General features: G+C 39.8%; 1 protein-coding gene across 4 annotated transcripts in view; it reads left to right on the top strand.

Moving 5' to 3' along the window:
* ZFYVE28 (zinc finger FYVE-type containing 28) overlaps positions 1 to 19295 on the top strand; it is a 264687-nt gene that overhangs the window by 225115 nt on the left and 20277 nt on the right. For 3 of the 4 annotated variants that reach the window (XM_025212577.1, XM_006030895.2, XM_025212578.1), the window contains 3 exons: positions 11998 to 12152; positions 12497 to 12613; positions 15189 to 15293. In XM_025212577.1, coding sequence (XP_025068362.1) covers positions 11998 to 12152; positions 12497 to 12613; positions 15189 to 15293 — 377 coding nt within the window. The remainder of the gene's footprint in view (positions 1 to 11997; positions 12153 to 12496; positions 12614 to 15188; positions 15294 to 19295) is intronic. The other variant, XM_014523299.2, reaches the window with a different exon arrangement.

Genomic DNA, 19295 nt, shown 5'->3' with positions numbered 1-19295 from the left:
GCAGGAATCTCCATGGTGCGTTTCATGCCTCTCCTTGTTTTCAATGCCAGTTTGTACGGACTTGCAGCTGACCCCCAGGAAACGCACATTAAATCTCAAAAGGGTGCTGCATTTTCTCATCTACTGCCTGTCACCTAGAAAATGCCACCATTTGTTTGTAGGCCAGGTTATATTTATATGACTAACTTAGCCAATAGTGACTGAAGTGGAATGGTTGAAAAGGAGCTGCTGAAGTGTACCTTGTGAATTCAGCAACATTTTAGCAAAGTCTAAAGGGAGAGGCAAACTTTAGCTGGTATTTTTTGTTCTTTCCTTCTTAATGGCAGGGCGGGGTGTATTTTTTGTTCTTTTCTTCTTCATATTGAGATGTGGAACTCAAAATATCCAGGACAGTAAAAATAGAATACTTGTGAAATTAGTTTTTCTTTTCCATGTAAACTAGATAAAGTAGTCAAAACAGGAGTCTTATACAAGAAAAATATATTATTTAAAGTGGCTGGGTTTAGTGGGGACCATATATGTACCAGTTTAGCTATGATCCACAGATATTGGAGCATCATTTTGCCTCAGAGTAGTCAGAGCCAGAAAATCCGTCTAATGAGGAATGTATGCCATTCTTACTCCTTGGTGATAACAAAGATTTTTTCTTATTTCTCTTACTTATCTAAACTTTGATTTTCACTTCAATTATTTGACCTCATTTATCATTTTTTCTCATTTTAAGCTTATAAAACCATTGTCAAGGCTCATTTTGATGTTTTTCCAATTGCACATAAACTACTAGCTTTCAGAAATACAGTGTTAGTATGCAAATTACTTTTTCCCAAAACTTAAAATAGCAGGTTGTTTGGGGAATTTAAGGTTATACATAATTAACTAAATCACTACCATAATTGCAACCTTTGCAGAGTTCTTGGCAATAGTTAAAACTGAGACATAATGTAAAATCACTAATTATGTTTAAATAGAGAGAGAGAGAAAATTCTTCCCACCCTTTGAATGGCATTTAAGTTGAAAAATGGAGAGAGGGCTTCCTTTTTTAATTAAAATTTTAAGGCTCTGTTTAATACATTAATTAGCTTTTTGCGGTTCTGACTCCTATAGCTAGATACTTTGCTCCTCAGGGACTCCGTCAGGCCATGGGAGGTTTTACAGCTGACTTAAGCAGGTTGATTTTTTTTTTTAAGGGAACTGATTGTGTTAGGAGTAAAGGGATATGAAAAATTTGAGCTAATGAGTTTCTCTATCCCTGGTAGTTCTTTTTTGTGGGGAAAAGATGTTCTTCAGTTCTGGTTCTCAGTCTCAATTTCTGCCTGAGAGACAGAAAGACAGCTTCTTTTGGAGTCGGCTATGATGTTACTATTATTTATTATGCCAGACAGTGCAGCTTCTTGCGTTTGACAGAGGACATTGATGAAGAACAATGCAAAATGCCTTCCTTCCCTTAGGAGTTTGCTGTCTCCTAAATGCTCCAGATTTGCCCAGTATGGGAATGAGCGATCAAAATCAGAACCCACGCATTTTCATCCTTTCACAGAGCACAGTATCCTCCACTATTCCTTCTCCAGCATAAAGATGTTCATATCTTTATTTTCAAAATCAAGGATTATTTTTAAGCATAGATCTGTTCTATGCTTTGTTATCTTAATGCTTATCTTTTCCCAGGGCAATGGAGACCCTTACATGCATCTTTGACTAAGGGAGCAGATGCATAATGTGTTTACAGTCTAAGTTAGAAAGTTCTTCCTAATATCTAACCTGAATCTCCTGTGTTAAGTCTACCACTAATTGCCCTCTCCCCCATGGACACAGAACAATTATTTACCACCTGAAAAACTAAAAGGGAGGCTGATGGGGAGAGCACAGTAAGTTGTTGCCCACAATCCATTTCTTGCTAAGTATGATTGCCCATGAGCCAGTGAAGCTTGGGGATCACTTTAAGATGCATCCATGGAGAATGTTTTTGTTGCTCTTGGAATCTATAGGTAGGAATCTATTCAATTCATGCTTTTGTGTTTTTAGCAGAATTTGTGAAAAAAGGCAGTTTCCATGATCATAGAATCATAGAAGTAGGGTCGGAAGGGACCTTGTAGATCTTCAAGTCTGAGCCCCTGCCTGGGCAGGAGGGAAACTGGGCTCAAGTGACCCCAGCCAGGTAGGCATCGAGCCGCTTAAAGATCCCCAGGGTAGGAGCCAGCACCACTTCTCTTCACTTCCCTATCACTTCAGTCATAAAGTATATAGGGCCATGGTATCATGATTATTTATTTGTATCACTCTATTGCATTAAAGTCCTACTTTTAGAACCAATAGAGCTCTGAAGCCTTGTAGAGTGGAAAGTCTTTCTGTGGGTTTTTTTCCTTTTTTTTTTTTTTTTTTTTTTTAAGACAGGAGAAAATTCCTGGGAAATTCCATAGAGGGGAAAATCCTGTTGGATGTCATTTTTATGGTTAAAAAATGTTTCATGTTCAGCTTTGTCTTGTGCCTTCAGTGCACGTATGAATATAATCTTTGATTCAGTGGTCACATAAATAATGCAGATTATTCTGTATTGTATTAAATCTCTGAAAATGGGGTCAGAGAGGGTGAAATTACTGCCATATATTTAAGATTGTTATAAAAATTCATTAAGCAACTTGACCTAACCAGATAGCTGAAACAAGTGGCCTCTTTCCCAAATAATGGTATATCACTGCCAAATAAAGGTACATTAAAGATGCACCTGGGTGGAAGTTTTGTATTGGCTTTTGTTTGTAAGGTTTGTGTGTCTGAGAGAAATAGAAGGAGAAACTGAAAAAACCCCTAAGAGAAAGCACTAGGGAAGTAGCAGACATAGCCACAGCACTACTGTTAGGTTATAGTAAGAGAGTTTTTGGGCTGAATGGCCCTTGAACATGTTGAGTAAAGAAGTGATCTCCTGTTGTTTCATTTTTACTGCATCAAGGAAACCTGGCTTTGTCCCTTCTGTGCAGAGAAGCAGGGTTGCATCAAAGTTTCCTGACTATCATTGCATTCTTCTCGTTAGGGCTTGGAATTTAGTTAAACTTTCAGGTCAACAAGGGTAACTATCCTACAGATAAACCCGCAGTCTCTTTTGGTTCATACTGTTCTACCTATGCAAGAAACCCAGCCTGTGCTGAGATATTCAGTCTGAGAAAACAATTCAGGGATGCTGTAGAGTATATGCTACTTCTTCAAGAAGTGCCTTTCTATTATCTCCTGTGGTGTCCCTTGCAAAGGAAAAAATTTCCCAGTCAGCTCCACCTTCTCCTTCATCTCCTTCCACAAAACTCACTGTAATGCAGTAAGTTTCTCTGTAATGCAGATGTGACACTATAACACGTTAAAGACTAGGCAGGTTGATCTAGCTTTTTTGTACATTTCCACAGTTAAAAAAAATTTAAAATATTAGGAAATATTGAGGTTAAGTTTGTAGGTATCTGACTCCTTAAGGGTATACACCAGAGGTTTCAAACAGGGCCATTCTGCAGGGTGCATCAGACCCATAGACTGGCCCTGCATGCTGAATCCATGTCCTGGAGCAGCCGGAACGGGCACCACATGCAGTGCAGTTCTGCTCCAGCTGCTCCGGGCCTGCACTGCATGTGGTGGCCACTTCAGGGCTAAGCTGCATGTGGCAGCTGTTCCACAGCTGTCCTGCATATGGCAGCTTTTCCACCACTCTGGCACTGTGCTGCACAGTCCTAGAGTGACTGCCACATGCAACACAGTCCTGGAGAAGCTGGAGTAGCCACTGTATGCAGCACAGCCCTGGAGTGGCTACCATGCACGACAGTCCCAGAGTGACAAGAGGGGGTGCTGCATACAGTGCATGGGGCCATCCGATGCTTCCCACAGTGCTGCCTGTGCATCAGCTCCAAAACCCATGGGCATCTCTGGGGATCATCACCCCTGGTATACACCTTGATCATTACATATTTGCATAGCATTTCTTACATTATATAATAGCATAAGCTCTTTGCAGCTCAGACTGAGTTTTTGTTCCATGTGTGCACAGTGCAAAAAACACATTCTCTTTGTAGATATTGAACGGTTACAAAATTGCATGCTTCCTGTTGCATCATCTCTCCTACTCCTTTTTTCCCCACTCATCAGTTATTTCTTGCCTTCTCAGTGGTCAACAATTTGTGTCAGGGCCCAGTATTTTTATTTTTTTTCTCTGTCACCTGTCACAGTGGACTGTGGAGCCCTGACTTGCTTGAGGCCTGTAGGGGCTGGTACAAGGTAAAAATTACTGAAGAATATTTTGCAGCAAGTCACTGATTCTCAAGTAATGTGCAACTGAATTTCAGTAGGACTTTTGCATCTAAGACTCCTGGCAGATGTTAATTAAATTGTGTGATTTGAGAATTTTATCCCAGATCCCAAAATCTATGCATCCTGATATGCCCAGTGCCAGGCTACATAGTACAGCTTAACACAAGCACCATAAATACATTCTAGTGCATTATATGTGGAATATCTTTCTGGCTGGTTTGCCATTTTATGTTGCCATAAATTGATTGGAAGTGTGACATGCTGCAGTTTATCATATGATTAACACATGAATCAAGTGATAAATATAACATTGTCACATCCCAGGTGTTTTTGGGAATCCACTCAAAGTCAAAGATACAGGAAACACCTCTGAGAGAGAAATTAGTTCACTTTAAATATAAAATCCAATTATTAAAAGATACAAATTTAAGATTTTAAGTTTGAAAAAAAATTGCCTTATATTATTGTATTAAATAGTACCTGGAAACTGTAGTCATTGCCCAGGGTTCTATTATGCTAAGCATTAGGAAAACATGGGACAAAAACTCCATCTGAGCTGCAAAGAGGGTATGCTATTATATTGTGTGAGATACGTTATGGAAATATGTAACTGTCATGGTGTATGCCCTTAAGGGAGCTATATACACACAAATTTAACCTCAGCATTTTCTAAGATTTTTTTACTTTTTTTAAACCATGGGACTGTAAAAAAAAACCCAAAATTTTCAGCTAAATTAAATTGACTAAATGCAAAGAAATCAAAAGTGCTAAAATGATTAGCACCAAGTGAAGATTGAGCTCAAGCTCCTTTACTATAAAACATGGATCAGAATTAAACAAGTGGACACTGTAGTCTCTTTCTAGTTTCCAGCCTGAGGTATGGCAGTGTTAACATTATTTACAAGTAGGAAGATATGAAACTATGGAAAACTTTTGGACAACCTTTGCTTCGTTCCATTTCCACTCCTTTGAAACTTCCTTTTTTGTGTATACTTGCCAAATATTTTTCAAAACTTGCTTCTGCAGTGAACCAAATTTCTACCTGAAAATGAGCTAAACTCCAAATAAGAATAATACCAGATTAACCAATAAATCTTGTGAAACTTAAAGTCAAATTTAAGTTCACAACAATTTTGTTGCAAACATGGTTCACTCTAATACAAGCGTGACACTGTTTTATAGTCCAAATAAACAGAAATGCAACAATACAAGCAATTTAGTATTATTCTTGTAGTAAGAAGTGTTGCTCAGTTCTATTTAATATTTTTCTGGCAAATATTTGTATTGTTGCTTGTAAAACCTTCAGATACTTAGCCATATTGATTTAATGCTGAAGAACAGTCTGCCTTGCTGGAATTGAAGCCTTCTTGATTTAGATTTATTAAACCAACACTGACAACCTGCTGAAATCTCTGCATGAAACAGTCTCATAATTAAAGATATCGCCAGAAACCAGAACATCAAAGGGGAATCTTTTTTTTTTTTCCTTTCCTTTTGGAATTGAGAAAGTTACTGAATTGTATAAACTTCCTCTGTGATGAACAATCAGCCACTTTTAATCTGCTTCTAGGAGAACTAATTATTTTGTATAATATAAATGTAAATTGTTTACAGTTCTCTGGAAATCCAGAAATACTCAGTTGGTTTCTATGCAAGTGTTATGTTCCATGGGATGACATTTTGCAATATTTAGCTTTTTAAATTATTTTACTTACTATTTTTGTATAATTAATACGTACTGAAGATTTGGTCAGTGATTGAAAAGAACTGTTGCAAGTCCTGCATATATCTGTATTCACTTCAGGATAATTTTGAGTTAATGAAATCAACTCTGCCCAAAAAATTCACTAGGAAGGAAGGTTTTGTGTGCAAGAATATCTGATAATTCTATGTGAATATAGTTTAATGATACTTACAGATGCCCATTGTGTCCCTGGCAAGTATGTGAGAATTTTCAATTTGAAGTGGTTTTTCAGATCCCTCTAGCTTTGGATGCTCAATTTGGGAGACTGATATCTGAATTGTCAGAATTGATGAGAACTCATATCTTCCACTTACTTCAGATAAAGGTGAGAGCACTCAAGAGTTCTGAAAATAAGGCCCTTGGTATCTTTCAAGTGTCACCCAAAATTAATAGCCATTGTTAAGCTTAATTTGTTAGTACTTCTCCTTGTACTTCTCCATTGAAAGTTAAGATCTATTAAAATGTGAACATAGACATTTCAGTTTGCCTAAATTAAAAAAATCCTAGATTTTCACATTCAGACTTTAAAATATGTATCCCTAGATGGTGATGGTTGGCCTTAAAGTACTGAAAACCCTTACCAGTCTGATAACATGATAAATGATGTGCCATTTTAAGACTGCTGGTTAAATGCTAGTCTATTTAGATAATACGCTGATTCATTGTGTGTCAGCCTGAAGAGCTGCTACTTTATCATGTCCAGGCAATTTCCCTGATTGAGATCAATCTTTGACATAAAATCTCCCTTCCTGATACTCTCCTTTAACATGTTTGTGCTTTTTTTTTTTTTTTTTTTTTTTTTTACAATAAAAAACAGGAGAGATGGTTGATAAATTCAGTACTTGCATGATAAACATTTAATAAGAAGAACTTTAGATCCTTTTTTAGTCATCTGTCTGAAATTATTACATTATTTTATGTTTAATATTTATTATTGAGAGAACTAGACTTCCCCTCAGCTGAGACGCTGAATAAAAGAGGAAATATCTTTTTAACCATTTCAGGTGATAGTACATGTTCCCTATGGCTAGGGACAGACATTTAAAAAGCACAAGCCTGAATTGATTCAATCTTTGCAGGTTAGTCTAAACTGCAGAGATTGAAGTGATTTGCAAGTAGATAGACATTCACTTTTGAATCAGGAAATGCAGGCACATGACTGCAGTTGCTCAGGCTAGAAGTCAGGGAGTGCTAAAATGAGCCCTCCCTCTCCCTTTCACAGTGCTGAGCTGAGGGTGGGGCATGGCCAGGCCCCAGCAGGACACTATGATCAGGGAGAGGTTTAAACCCCAACCCTGGCCTTCACAGTCCCCGCCAGGGTCTGCCAGGCGGGGGAGTGGGAAGCAGCTCTTACCAGGCTTTTCCCCCCTGCTCGCTGCTCAAGAGGCAGGGAGTGTTGCCCGTAGCTAGCACTTTGAGGCAAAAAGGGGTGGGGGGAGGGAGGACTGCTTGTGTGGACTGCATGCTTCTGTTGATGATACTGAGCTTTTCAGTCTCTCTCTCCTTGCTTCTTCATACTGTCTGCAGCAAACTGACGACACTCACAGGGCACATTCATTGCAAACCAGGTCATCTGAAAACTCAAGAGTGGGGGGGGCTGGACCTAATGATCTCCTGAGGTCCCTTTCAGCCCTTAACTTTAATGGCTATGAATCTGTTTCTCACACCTCTCTCTGTCCCCTGTTGAACACTGACAGATTGTGGGCTTTGAAGCAAGCAAGCCAGCAGGGAGCTTATATGAACACAAAGCTTATCAGCCCATCAAGCCCTATAAAAGAAAAGAAATGCATCTCTCATTAATTTCAAGCTCCTCATATCTGCAGGGTGCATTTGCAAGCCATTGGCTTCTAGCCCTAAACAGACACTGTTCTGTCTGCCTTTGTTGCAGTGACATTGGAGACACACACACACACACACACACACACACACACACACACACACACACACACACACACACACACACACACACACCCCCCTCAGCATTAACTGGCATGGGGGGGCATGGCCAGGTGCTGGCTAGGATCCATGCTACTGGGGTTGCTGCCATGGGAGAGAGGTGGGAGTCGGGGATCCCTGCTCGAGCAGTGAGGGGTGAGGGGAGACAGGGGTGGTGAGGGGAGACTGGCAGATGCTGCAGTCCCCCACCCACTTCTCAGCCAGCTGGAGCTGTGGCTAGAGAGGAGAGGGACGGGGTTAGCCTGGCTCTCTGGAGCAGACAGCCCAGCCCAGCCCAGGGCTGAAAAGTATGCTGAGATGTGGGGGAAATCTGATTTAACTTAAAACAAGAAAGGGCCTGGGACAGAAGTTCCATAAACCAGCTTGACCCAAATCAGTTAACTCTGATACTACATTCAACCAGTTTTATCTTAAACCAGTTTCAGCCATTTTGAAACTGGTCTGTGTGCACTGAACTTATATTCTGTTACCGATTTAAACCAGTTTCTGATCACTTAAACTGGTTTATGTGTAACTTCTGTCCCTAACCTATCGGTGTAAATAAATCAGTTCTGCAGTTAACTGCACTAAAACATTTTAACTCTTTGGACAGTCTGATAACATCAGAAACAATTAATACCTTTTATGTATCATTTGATAAAGATAATTCTAAAATGACCTGTTCAGGCATTGAAAATGATAACTGGCATAGCTGTCCAATTATTTGAACCTCTGCAAATGAAAATTTAGGTGAATTTCTTCCAAGAAGATTTTTAAAGCCAAGTATGTCTTTGGTGTCTGTTTTCACACAGCCATCACCATTTGTATACCAATCAAATATCTATTTTCAAATGGACCACTTTCTCTGAAACCATCAAAGCCCATTTTTATCCCTATAACATCTTCCACTGTATGTCCACACTTAATATCCCTGTGAATAAATTATGTTAAAAATAAAACATAATGAAAAATGTTTGATATATAATGAAACATAAAATAAAACATAAAATAAAACATAAAAAAATAAAAACATAAAATAACAAAAAATGAAAACATAAAATAAAACAGAATGAAAAATAAAACAATGAAATATGGATGTTAAATAATGTATTTAAATATTTCAGTTGTATCAGTTCTTCTGTAAATGCTTAGCATTATGATAAAGGCAAATTAATTGTTTCTTTTAAGCTATGAACTGATGGTTATAGCATGTTTTAAATTTTTGTAGAAAGTTCATTTTCTCTCAACCCTGGGACAAGCAGTCCTGAGGGGAAAGTATTTAGACATTTTGTAAATAATGATGTGTGTGTGTATTCATGCGTATGTCTTCTGTGTGTGTATATAGATATGTGCACGCGTGTGTTTGTGCATATATATCTATCTAGCTATCTAGCTATTTGCATATAACCTTTCATCCCAGATTTTCAAAACACGTTACACAGTCTGCATTCAGGAAACTCCTCTACAACAGAAGTGTTACCAACTACGAGGTAATATACAACTATTATTACATGCTGGGGACTGTGGAATAAAATAGTTTGGACTAGAAAGTAGATAAAATTTCATCCATTTAAAATTGTGGGAGAAAAATTATGTAGGAAGAACCTAGTTATTCAGATTAGAACGTGGCTAGGAAGCTGGAGTGAGCATCCCTGACTCTTGCAAAGTCTGCAGTAATTAAATATTCTGTGTTCTGAAAGACACTTTCCGCAGTTCTATGCCCACTTCAAGTTTTGCTCTGACACACTTCCTCAGTAGTGACTCAGTGGGAAGACAGTCATCTGCTGAATCACTAGCCTAACTTTCTGCTGCACCTGGTTTTTTTGTAAAGGGCTCCCTTTCAGCCCAACTCTGCTGAGCTTGTGAGAGTTAATGAGATCACAAGCTGAGATTGTATGGCTATAAACAAACGATTTTTTATTTCATCATTAGCTCTTCACTTCTTTCAGAGAGAGAGAGATGTATACTAGAAATAATAAGTATGTTACTCTGTGCTTGGTTCTTTAAAAAAATAAACTTTTTTGCCATAGTGGGGACAAGTAGAAAACTTTGATTCATACTAGCTAGAAGTCATACAAGCAATTATCTTGGAATCAATTAGACTAATCATCTAACTACTGGCCCTTAGTGATTTCTGATGGCAAACAATTCGCTGCCCCACAACCCAGTCCTCTTGCATTACCCTAAGCTGAAGTCATTCCCTTGATATGGTGACAACACAAATCTTACCATGTCACTAGATTGTTGTATTAAAAGCAGCATATTACATCTGCATCATCAAGGATCATGGAAAAGTTTGTTGGAAAAGAGAGAATTCTGATTCAAATCTGATTATCTTCACTAACTCTAAACTGAATCTTTTGTTAAGGTGAAATGAAAAATGTGGGTAAACAAGATCACAGTAATTGGAAGAAGAAAAGGGGAAAAGCAACGATCAAAAACTCCGGAAATTCAGAGTTAAGATTAACTTGAAAGAACTACAACTATTTGAATGTATAGAAAAACATTGTTAAAGTATCCAGGCTACATCACCTGTGTCGTCTTGGTGATTCCCAGGCAAATGCCCATCTTTCTATCTGTGTTTCTTTTAGAACGAAACTGGAAGTAGTGTTTATTTTCAGATTGAAGACTTTAAGCATTCCACAACCTAATTTATTTGACCTTACATTTTCCTTTTACAGCTCATTAGGTTGTTTAACAGAATTCTGTACCATGAAGCATTGGTTATAATCGTTTTCATGTTACCCCAGTAAATGCACTCACTGTGTATTTCATACATGATTCACTGATTTGCCCTTGCAGTCATAGGGTCTGAGTCTGCAAGATGCTGGCCACCTCCATCAGCACCTTACAAAAAGTAAAGCCAATAGGACAGCTGAATGTGGAGGGATGTAACTGCCTTCTGTATGCTATGTATCCGATTAGGGAACTATGTAAACTACTAGTATTTTTTTTTCTCTTTAGTGTATAGAGCACTAAAAATAAGTTGAAGTTTAATATAACCATTATATAATAAAAGTTAAAGCATTCTAGTTTTCTTGGTGAAATAAAATTTTGGTGTGGATGGGGAAGAACAGTCTTAATGTGAACCCTCTCCACATAGTAGGGTCGAGAGGAATGCCTCCTTCCACTCCACTACATGAATCCAGAAAACGTTGTTGTAATTGCCTCCTGCTCTGTTCTCAAGTTGGGATTTGGGGAATGGCAGTGTTAGATTTTTCTAACTGATGCAGTGTGTCTTGACTTACAAATATAGCTTTGTTTGAGAACCTTTAGGTATATGGAGAACTTCTCCCATTCCTACTAGGGATTCCTCCGAGTCCATCAATAGTTTTGTCCCTGCCAGATAGAAAAAAGCTTGAGACTGACTTCTTATTTTTTATTTTATTAGAACAATTTGTTTCGGACGTCACTTGGTGGTCCATTTTAAGCTCAGTAAAGCTGATAAAAAAACATTCTGATAAAACAATTTAATCTCTCAATATCTTTTAAAATTGAGGTATAATGGACTAATCTACATCAAATAAGGGAGCAAATTTTTATCCCTCCATATTATTTTTGTATAGAAGCAAAGCCCTGCTGAGCCTCTAAGCTTTAGGGTTTCTGAATTCCTAAAAAACCCTTTTCCAATTAACTTCAGATTTGATAGAAAAATGCTAACTTGGTGCTGAGTCGCCCATTTTTGGGCTAGTGTTCCTTTGTGCAGTTGTGAGGCAAAGAGGAATTCCAGTTAGGCTTATAATGGAAAGTAACCTGAATTACGAATTGGTTGCAGCCACTTTGTAGTAGTGAAATGGAGTATAGTAAAATGTTGGCAAATCGCTGACTGCTTCATAAATGTGTCACAGTATGAAAATCAGGCTGGATGGTAACTGAATAGGCAAGGTTCAGTAGGGTCAACAAGGATTTACTACTGTTTATTCTGTTTTGTAGTAAGGGTTTTGCTTTTACAATAAATCCTTTAGAAGATCAGTCACTCTCTGAATGGCAAAGCAAAGATTTAAGTTACCTCTCTTCCTTCCATTCTTTTTTTCCCACAGCAGTTTAATGACGAGCTCTTGTTCATCTGATGACATCGATCAGGAGGAAATCCAGCTTGCCTTGCAGGCTGCTAAAATTGCTACCCGAGAAAAGATAAGATCCCGATTTCATGGCAGCAATGACCTTATTCACAGGCTCTTTGTCTGCATCTCAGGTGTGAGAGCTCTCTTTGTTTGTTATAATGTAAATGTTACAAGGAAATATTTATAAGGAAATTTTATAATGAAACTCAAAATGTCCTGACAAAAGAATAAGGAGATGGCTGTATATCAGATCATAAACACCGCAAGGACTAAAAACTCTTTCTTTACCATTATGGCTTACTCAAATTTTGTTTAGTGAAATCTATGATTAATTATATTATCTTAATTTTATCACCAATATGTTTGTAAGTGTTTCCTATTTTTAACAAAAGACCATAACATTGCTTGTATCTAGAGATGAGTTTTGTAGGTTTTGCAAATAATAATGGTTTTAGCTATTTCCACAACCTGTTAGGTGTTGCTGACCAGTTGCAGACAAACTATGCCAGTGACTTGCGAAGCATCCTGAAGACCTTATTTGAAGTTATGGCAACCAAACCTGAAACAGAGGACAAGGAAAAACAAAAGAAAGGTAAAAACAGCAGCACAGATGTCCTGTACTGCCATTTTCCTTTGGTTGCTGTACACTAGTCCACAAAATAGTTGGCAGTAAATCAATTGTTGGTTTTGTTTAATAACTCTTTCTTTCTACAAGGCTGTTATTAGAGACCTAACCAAATTTGCGATTGCGCTATTTTTGTGGAAACTGCGAATTCAGGCAGGCTCCATGAAAAATGGCGGGCTGTGTGGAAAACAGCGGACTCTGTGATTTTGGTGGGCTTGCTGCAAAAAAGCAAACAAAAAACCCTTACGGGCAAGCAGAGCATCTTGCAGCACAGGGAGGAGGAGGCTTGCAGCAGCCCTGCCCTTTCCCCCTTCTGCACGCCAGGCTCCAAGACTCTCTGCTTAGTGGTAAGATTGGGGGGCAGGTATCGGTTTGTTTTGGAGGGGGGATTGCAGCGAGCATGCCAAGATCACAGAAACCACAGCTTAATTACCCTGATTGAGCATGGGAAGCTATTCATCCATGCTTAATAACACATGGATGAATGTCTTCCCCGGACCTTATCAGGGTAATTAAGGTGTGGTTTTGGGCCATGTGGCAGGGGGCAGAGGAGGCAGGACTGCTGAGGCTCCTCAGCTAATCAGAGGGATGAAGGGCCCTGCCGCACTCAGCCTGCAAAAATGGCAGCCAGCCCCTCGAAATTGGCTGGCCACCTCCTTGAGTTTGGTAGACCCCTAGCTATTATATAGTCCTTTGACCCTTGCTAAAAGGAAGTCATAGAAAAAGAATATACATGGGACTTGGTAATGGGGAAAATGTATCTATGTGTAAGAGTGCCTGGAACCATCAGCTGAAAACAATATCCTTCAGGGTACTTCTGCCCATTCCCTTCTGGGTATGAGGAATGGAGCAATCCTTTCGGTCTGTGTGGCTATATTATATTATCTAGACCTGTTGTCAGGCCTTGGGCCTGATTTCCTATCCTATTTCATGACCTTTATGGCTTTACAGGTCCTAAGGAAAATATACCTAACACATGCCGTAGGACAGTGGGTATTTTAATTTTCAAAATAAGTGATAACTCTGTGGAAAAATAACAAGCTATACAGTTACAAAAAAAAAAGCAAGTAAAGAGATGAATTTTGGCTTATCTCAATAAAAATGACAGACTAAATCAAAGAATACTGAGTATGGAAATATCTGGTTTTGAAGCACTAGCCAGTTAAGAGGAGAAAAGGAGCCAGAACTGAAGCAGGAACCAACAAAAGGATTGAGATGTTAGCAGGCTTTTCTCAATCAGCATTTGATCCTTTCCTGTCTAGAAAAGGAGGAAGCTCTGCTGAATTGCTTAAAAAGCAGTGTTAATACAATTCTTTCCTTAAAAATGTCCAACAAGATATTGAATGGCTGATTCTGCCTCTCATTATAGATTATATTATCTAGACCTGAACACCTTAAGGCAGGCAGTACTCTTGGATTTTCTCGTTGACTTCTCATAATCAGAGACTCTCCTTTTCCCCTTCTCCCTTTTTCATTTTGAAGCATTTTTAAAGCATTCAACATATTACTATTAAACTTGCATATCATCACTTTGAGGTATTTCTGTTAAATGTCTTTCACCAAGCCATAACTGAGACTGAGCATCCAACAAATAACATTGCCATCTACTTAGTACAGCTGGCATTTCCTCAACCTTTGTAGTAATGGGATCTCTGGGTATGAAGAGAGAGGCCCTACTGGACTTCTATTTTTCAAGAGGAAACAAATCATAGGGTATGTTGACATTGTCTAGCGGTTACACCCCAAAATAAGCTCCATCTTCCCACTCCTGTACTGCATGCTCCAAACCTGGAGCCAAAGTGGTGAAAATACACTGTGGATACTTTCTGCTGCTGCTTTCAAGAACTGTTTTTGGGGTGCTTGAGAGTGGCAGTAGAAAACATCTCAAATGTATCTTCACTGCCTCAGTTCTGGGTTTGGAGTATATGGTGTGGGAGTGGATGGGTAGGGCGTATTTTTTTGGCAGTGACCTCAAGGGTAGCACAGAACCAGTGTAAACATAGCTTAGTATAAGCTAAATTATGAGTGAGACAGTAAGGAGATCTACTCTGACAGTTTGCAGATATCAAGATAATATAATATATAATTATAATCAAATCATCAAAGTAGTCGAAATTAATGAGCAGAAATGTATGCAAGAGAATTTTGGGCTGAATATCAAAAATCACTTCCTGACAGTTGGTTATTTTAGATTGTTTTCTAAGACAGACTTGAGATGCCTCATCAATTGGACCAATTAAAACAAGACTGGCTGTAAAAACTATGAAATGTGTAGAGAACAGCTCCACACTGGAAGTAAGGGAGGACAAGAAGTCCTATAATACAGTGTCTTCCATTTCTAATTTGAAAGTCTGTGATGTATTAAGTGAGAAAATCCGGCCTTTTTGTAAAGTAATATTGTAAATCATGGCAAGGAAGGAGGAAAAAGAAGCTGATGGTACAAATAGAAGTTATTATAGTCTAATAAAAGACCTAACCTGAAGATTTTAAGAACAAATTGAAACATAAGAATTTAAGTACACTTTTTTTTAATGTTTTACAGTTAATCAGAGTTTAAGGAATGCAGCACTAGAAGACTGTGCTTTATGCCAGGAAACCGTATCTTCTTCAGAACTTGCAGCAAAGGCCAGAGATGGGGACTTTGAAGGTACTTGAATATTTCTGAGAATTAAAATAAGGACACACTGACTAAGGTTCCTAAGCTGCTCATTAGAGCTAAAAGAAAAGTACTATAACCTCATAAATTTGGCGCGCTTGGGACCGAGCACTTGCTGGAAATTTGAAAACGCCAGATTTTTTAAACCAGCGTGGTGGCTGGTCATAGGGAGGGGCGGGGGGAGTGGTAGCGGTGGCTGGTTCTGGAGTGGCGGCCGCACACAAAGTGGTGGCACAGGGTTGTAAATGGTAGTGGCAGCCTCCGCGTGCAAGCTTCCCCCTCCGCATCTGGGAGGGTGGGGGGCAGCGGCAGCCGGTCCTAGAGCAGCGGGGGGGGAAGTGCCGGACTTTTTGATAATTCCGGATTTTTGGTAATTGGATTTATGAGGTTATGCTGTATTTGAAAGCCTGGTTCTTTTCTGGGAAATGACCTTAAAAATGGTATCATAGGATTTTCTATACGGTCATGATATCTGATGAAGTGTTCTCACTTTCCCATCTTAACTATTTCTTCTGACAGCCCTACAAAACACTACCTGGCATCTGAAAGCTATTTCTTACAGCATATACATCTTTGTATCAGAACAGAACAACATTGCATGTGGTGAATACATAACTATTGTTATATATCATATGGGGTCATGTCTGAACAGGAGGTAAACCACAACTGAGTTACGTAAATCATCCCAAAGTAATACCAACAGACACTTTGGTACCAGACCATCTTGTTGTCTTTTAAATGCCACTTATTTTTGAAAACTCTCAAACATTTTTTCTGAAAAAATTGTTTATATAACACTGTTAATACTATTTTACACTATATTCAATATTTAAACCCAATATAAACCGTAGACCCATCAGTGAACCTGTGCTGGCTAGGGAGAGAACATTCTAAATGATCAATATTAGGCAATTTTGAGGACTTTTTATATTTATATTTTTATATATTTTTATATTTTAAAGTCTGATATCTCGGGGCTAAAAGCAGATGACTATTGGAAGGATGACAGTTCCCATATTTCCAATTATATTCAAGCAATTAATTTTCAAAAGCAATTTTCAATAGTCATTTTTGGGTGCCTCAGTTTTTTTCTGAAAATACAAGTCCCTATTTTCAGCAGCAATGGGCCATGAAATCAGACCATAAACTTGGTAGGGGTCCTGCAATGAAAATGCCCTGTTCTGGGCTGTGGGCCAGCCTAATTCATAATGTACAACCAGAACATGTTAAGTTCTGGAAAGAAACATAAAAGCAACTCAGGTCATTGGAATGTTAGAGAAAGCATCACAGGAGATGATTTAATAGGCAAGTGCAGATGATTGTCAAAGGTAAATGGTAAGCACATATATTAATTAAATCTCAGCACATCTGTGGTAGGGGGACAGGTCAGAGAACAGTGTGTGCTGTTAGAAATGGAACAACATCTCATAATTCTTGTCCTGGGAGCTCAGACGTTCTTGTTGTTATTTATCTAGATTGCAGTAGTATCTTGAATTCCTAGTCCTTGGCTAGGACTCTGCGTGGTTGGCAATACAGAATCACAGAACAAAAACAATTCTGCCCCAAATGCTTACAATCTAAGTATGATACAGATGGAGGAGAGCAAGGAAACAATGAGGAAGCATGGATCAGCATGACAAGCAGTAATATCAGTACACTAGGAGCCTAACTGTCGTTGAAATATGTTCTATCTACAGTTTTCGTTTAGATATCTTCATAATGAAAAGGATGGGACCAGATTCAAAGTCCGAATATTAATATTCCCTGAAACTCAGTGGTGTGCAAATTTGCCTCACTCTGAGGTTCATGTCTTTGTTTAATATGGAAGCATGTTTTTAAGCACTTTCTTAGTATCTGCTAAAAATGCTGCGTCCTGCATGGTGTATCACTTGGTGAGTGGAGTGGATCTTCTAAGACCTTTTAAGGCCAAGCAGAACCAGTGATTCATGTTGGGACCTTGGGTGAGTAATATGACATCTCATCTTCACCTTTGGCTCTACTGGAAGCCAGAGTCTACAGCCCCAGACAGAACACCATGCTAATATGGCTGAACTGGTTGTAGTACCCAAGTTAGCTCATTCAGAAACAGCTAAGGTATCTGCACAGCACAGCATTGTACTATGCGGGCTTGCCCTGTTAGACAAGCCAGAAAGATATGGTTCAAGTTATATCAAAGGAGTGAGGTTGTTTCATCCATCTTAGGGGTTTGTATGTGCTACCACAGAAGTAACTCAGGGCTTATATATCATTTAGTGCTTGCTGTGCCATGCTGCATATGATGTTTTTCATGTTCAAAGGCACGTAAACCTTGAAAATTAATGGTCACAGTGCCATTGCGAGGCAGGTAGATAAGCATTCATACCCTCCTTTTAATAGATGGTGAAAATAAGACAGCTTAAAATATGGGTTTAGATCAATAGTTCTCAACTTTTTTGAATCAAGGCACCCTTGGAAAATTTCAGCTTTCACTCTTTTATATTGCCGTAGTAAAAAATAAACAAACAAAAAAACAAAGCGAGAGAGAGAATCCTTCTGTAGCAAAGAACTCAGAAAGACCGCAGCACGTCAGAGTGGTTTTCGTAGAATCATAGGAAGTTAGGGTGGGAAGGGACCTCAGGAGGTCATCTAGTCTAACCCCCTGCTCAAAGCAGGACCGTCCCCAACTAGATCATCCCAACCAAGCTTTTGTCTAGCCAAGATTTTAAAACCTCCAAAGGTGGAGAGTCCACAACCTCTCTAGGTAACCCATTCCAGTGTTTTACTACCCTCCTAGTGAGAGAGTTTTTCCTAATATGTAGCCTAAACTTCCCTTGCTGCAACTTGAGACCATTGCTCCTTGTTCTGTCATCTGCCATCACTGAGACAAGTTTATCTCCATTCTCTTTAGAATCACCCTTCATGTAGTTGAAAGCTGCTATTAAATTTCCTCTTAGTCTTCTCTTCTCTAGACTAAATAAGCTCAGTTCCCTTAGTCTTTCCTCATGTATCAATTCCCCAAATCCCCAAACCATTTTTGTTTGCTTTCACAGGACTCTCCAATTTGTCCACATCTTTTCTGTAGTGGGAGGCCCAAAAGTGGACGCAGTACTCCAGATGTGGCCTTACCAGTGCGAAGTAGAGGTGAATAATAGGGCTATGTGGAATGGCTGTTTCGATTAGGTTTTGGATTCAGCCATTTCAGAGGACAGTGATTAGTTTCAGTGTTTTGGATCGCTGTTCTGTTTCGTTTAGGCTGAATCTGTTTTGAACAGGCTGCAAGGGAAGCTTTGCACAGCCCTACTTCCCAGCCAGGCAGGGCTTGGGGCCGGGGGTTCCCGGGCCCCAGCAGGGAGCAGGACGGGGCCGTGGGTGGCTTCTCTGGAGGAGGAAGGGGAGGGACCACTGCCCTCCATGCAGGCAAGGAGACCCCTGCATGGATCTGATTCCTGTCACACCGGGTCGCAGGGCAGGGAAGCAGTGCAGGGTGGTGAGCAAGCCCACTGGTCCCTGCTGCACAACCTGGCTCTGCAGGCAGCAGAGATCTGGGGCTGCACAGGGTGGGGAGGGAGACCCCAGTGCAGATCTCTGCTCCCTGCAGAGCCAGGTCATGTGGCAGAGATTCCACTGCCTAGGCCCCAGTTCAATTCCCTAGGCCCCAGTTTGATTCCCCAGCTCTCTGATCATTCCCCCAGCTCTTCCCAGGGGGGTGCAGGCCCCCAGATCTGCGTGCCGGGTTTCAGCAGGCTGGGTCAGGGGCAGCACCGCAGTCTTCCCGATGCTCGGCATAGGCTGTGCTGAGTGGCTGCTGCTGGCCCCAGCCTGCAGCAGCAGCCTGCTGAAACCCTGCATGTAGATCAGGGTCCCGCACCCCACGGGAGGATCTGGAGAAGCGATCAGAGAGCTGGGGAATCGAACCATGAGCTAGATGTCAATATCAGAGCAGTCCTTTCCCCTCCCCCTTTCCCTTCCCCCTCTTCTTAGTTTTTATTTCTCTGCAAGCCCAGTTCCAAAACT

The sequence above is a fragment of the Alligator sinensis genome, unplaced genomic scaffold, assembly GCF_000455745.1.
Source record: "Alligator sinensis unplaced genomic scaffold, ASM45574v1 scaffold1051_1, whole genome shotgun sequence".
Lineage (NCBI taxonomy): Eukaryota > Metazoa > Chordata > Crocodylia > Alligatoridae > Alligator > Alligator sinensis.
The sequence above is the reverse complement of the archived record's forward strand: the minus strand, read 5'-3'. Positions and strand labels throughout refer to the sequence as shown.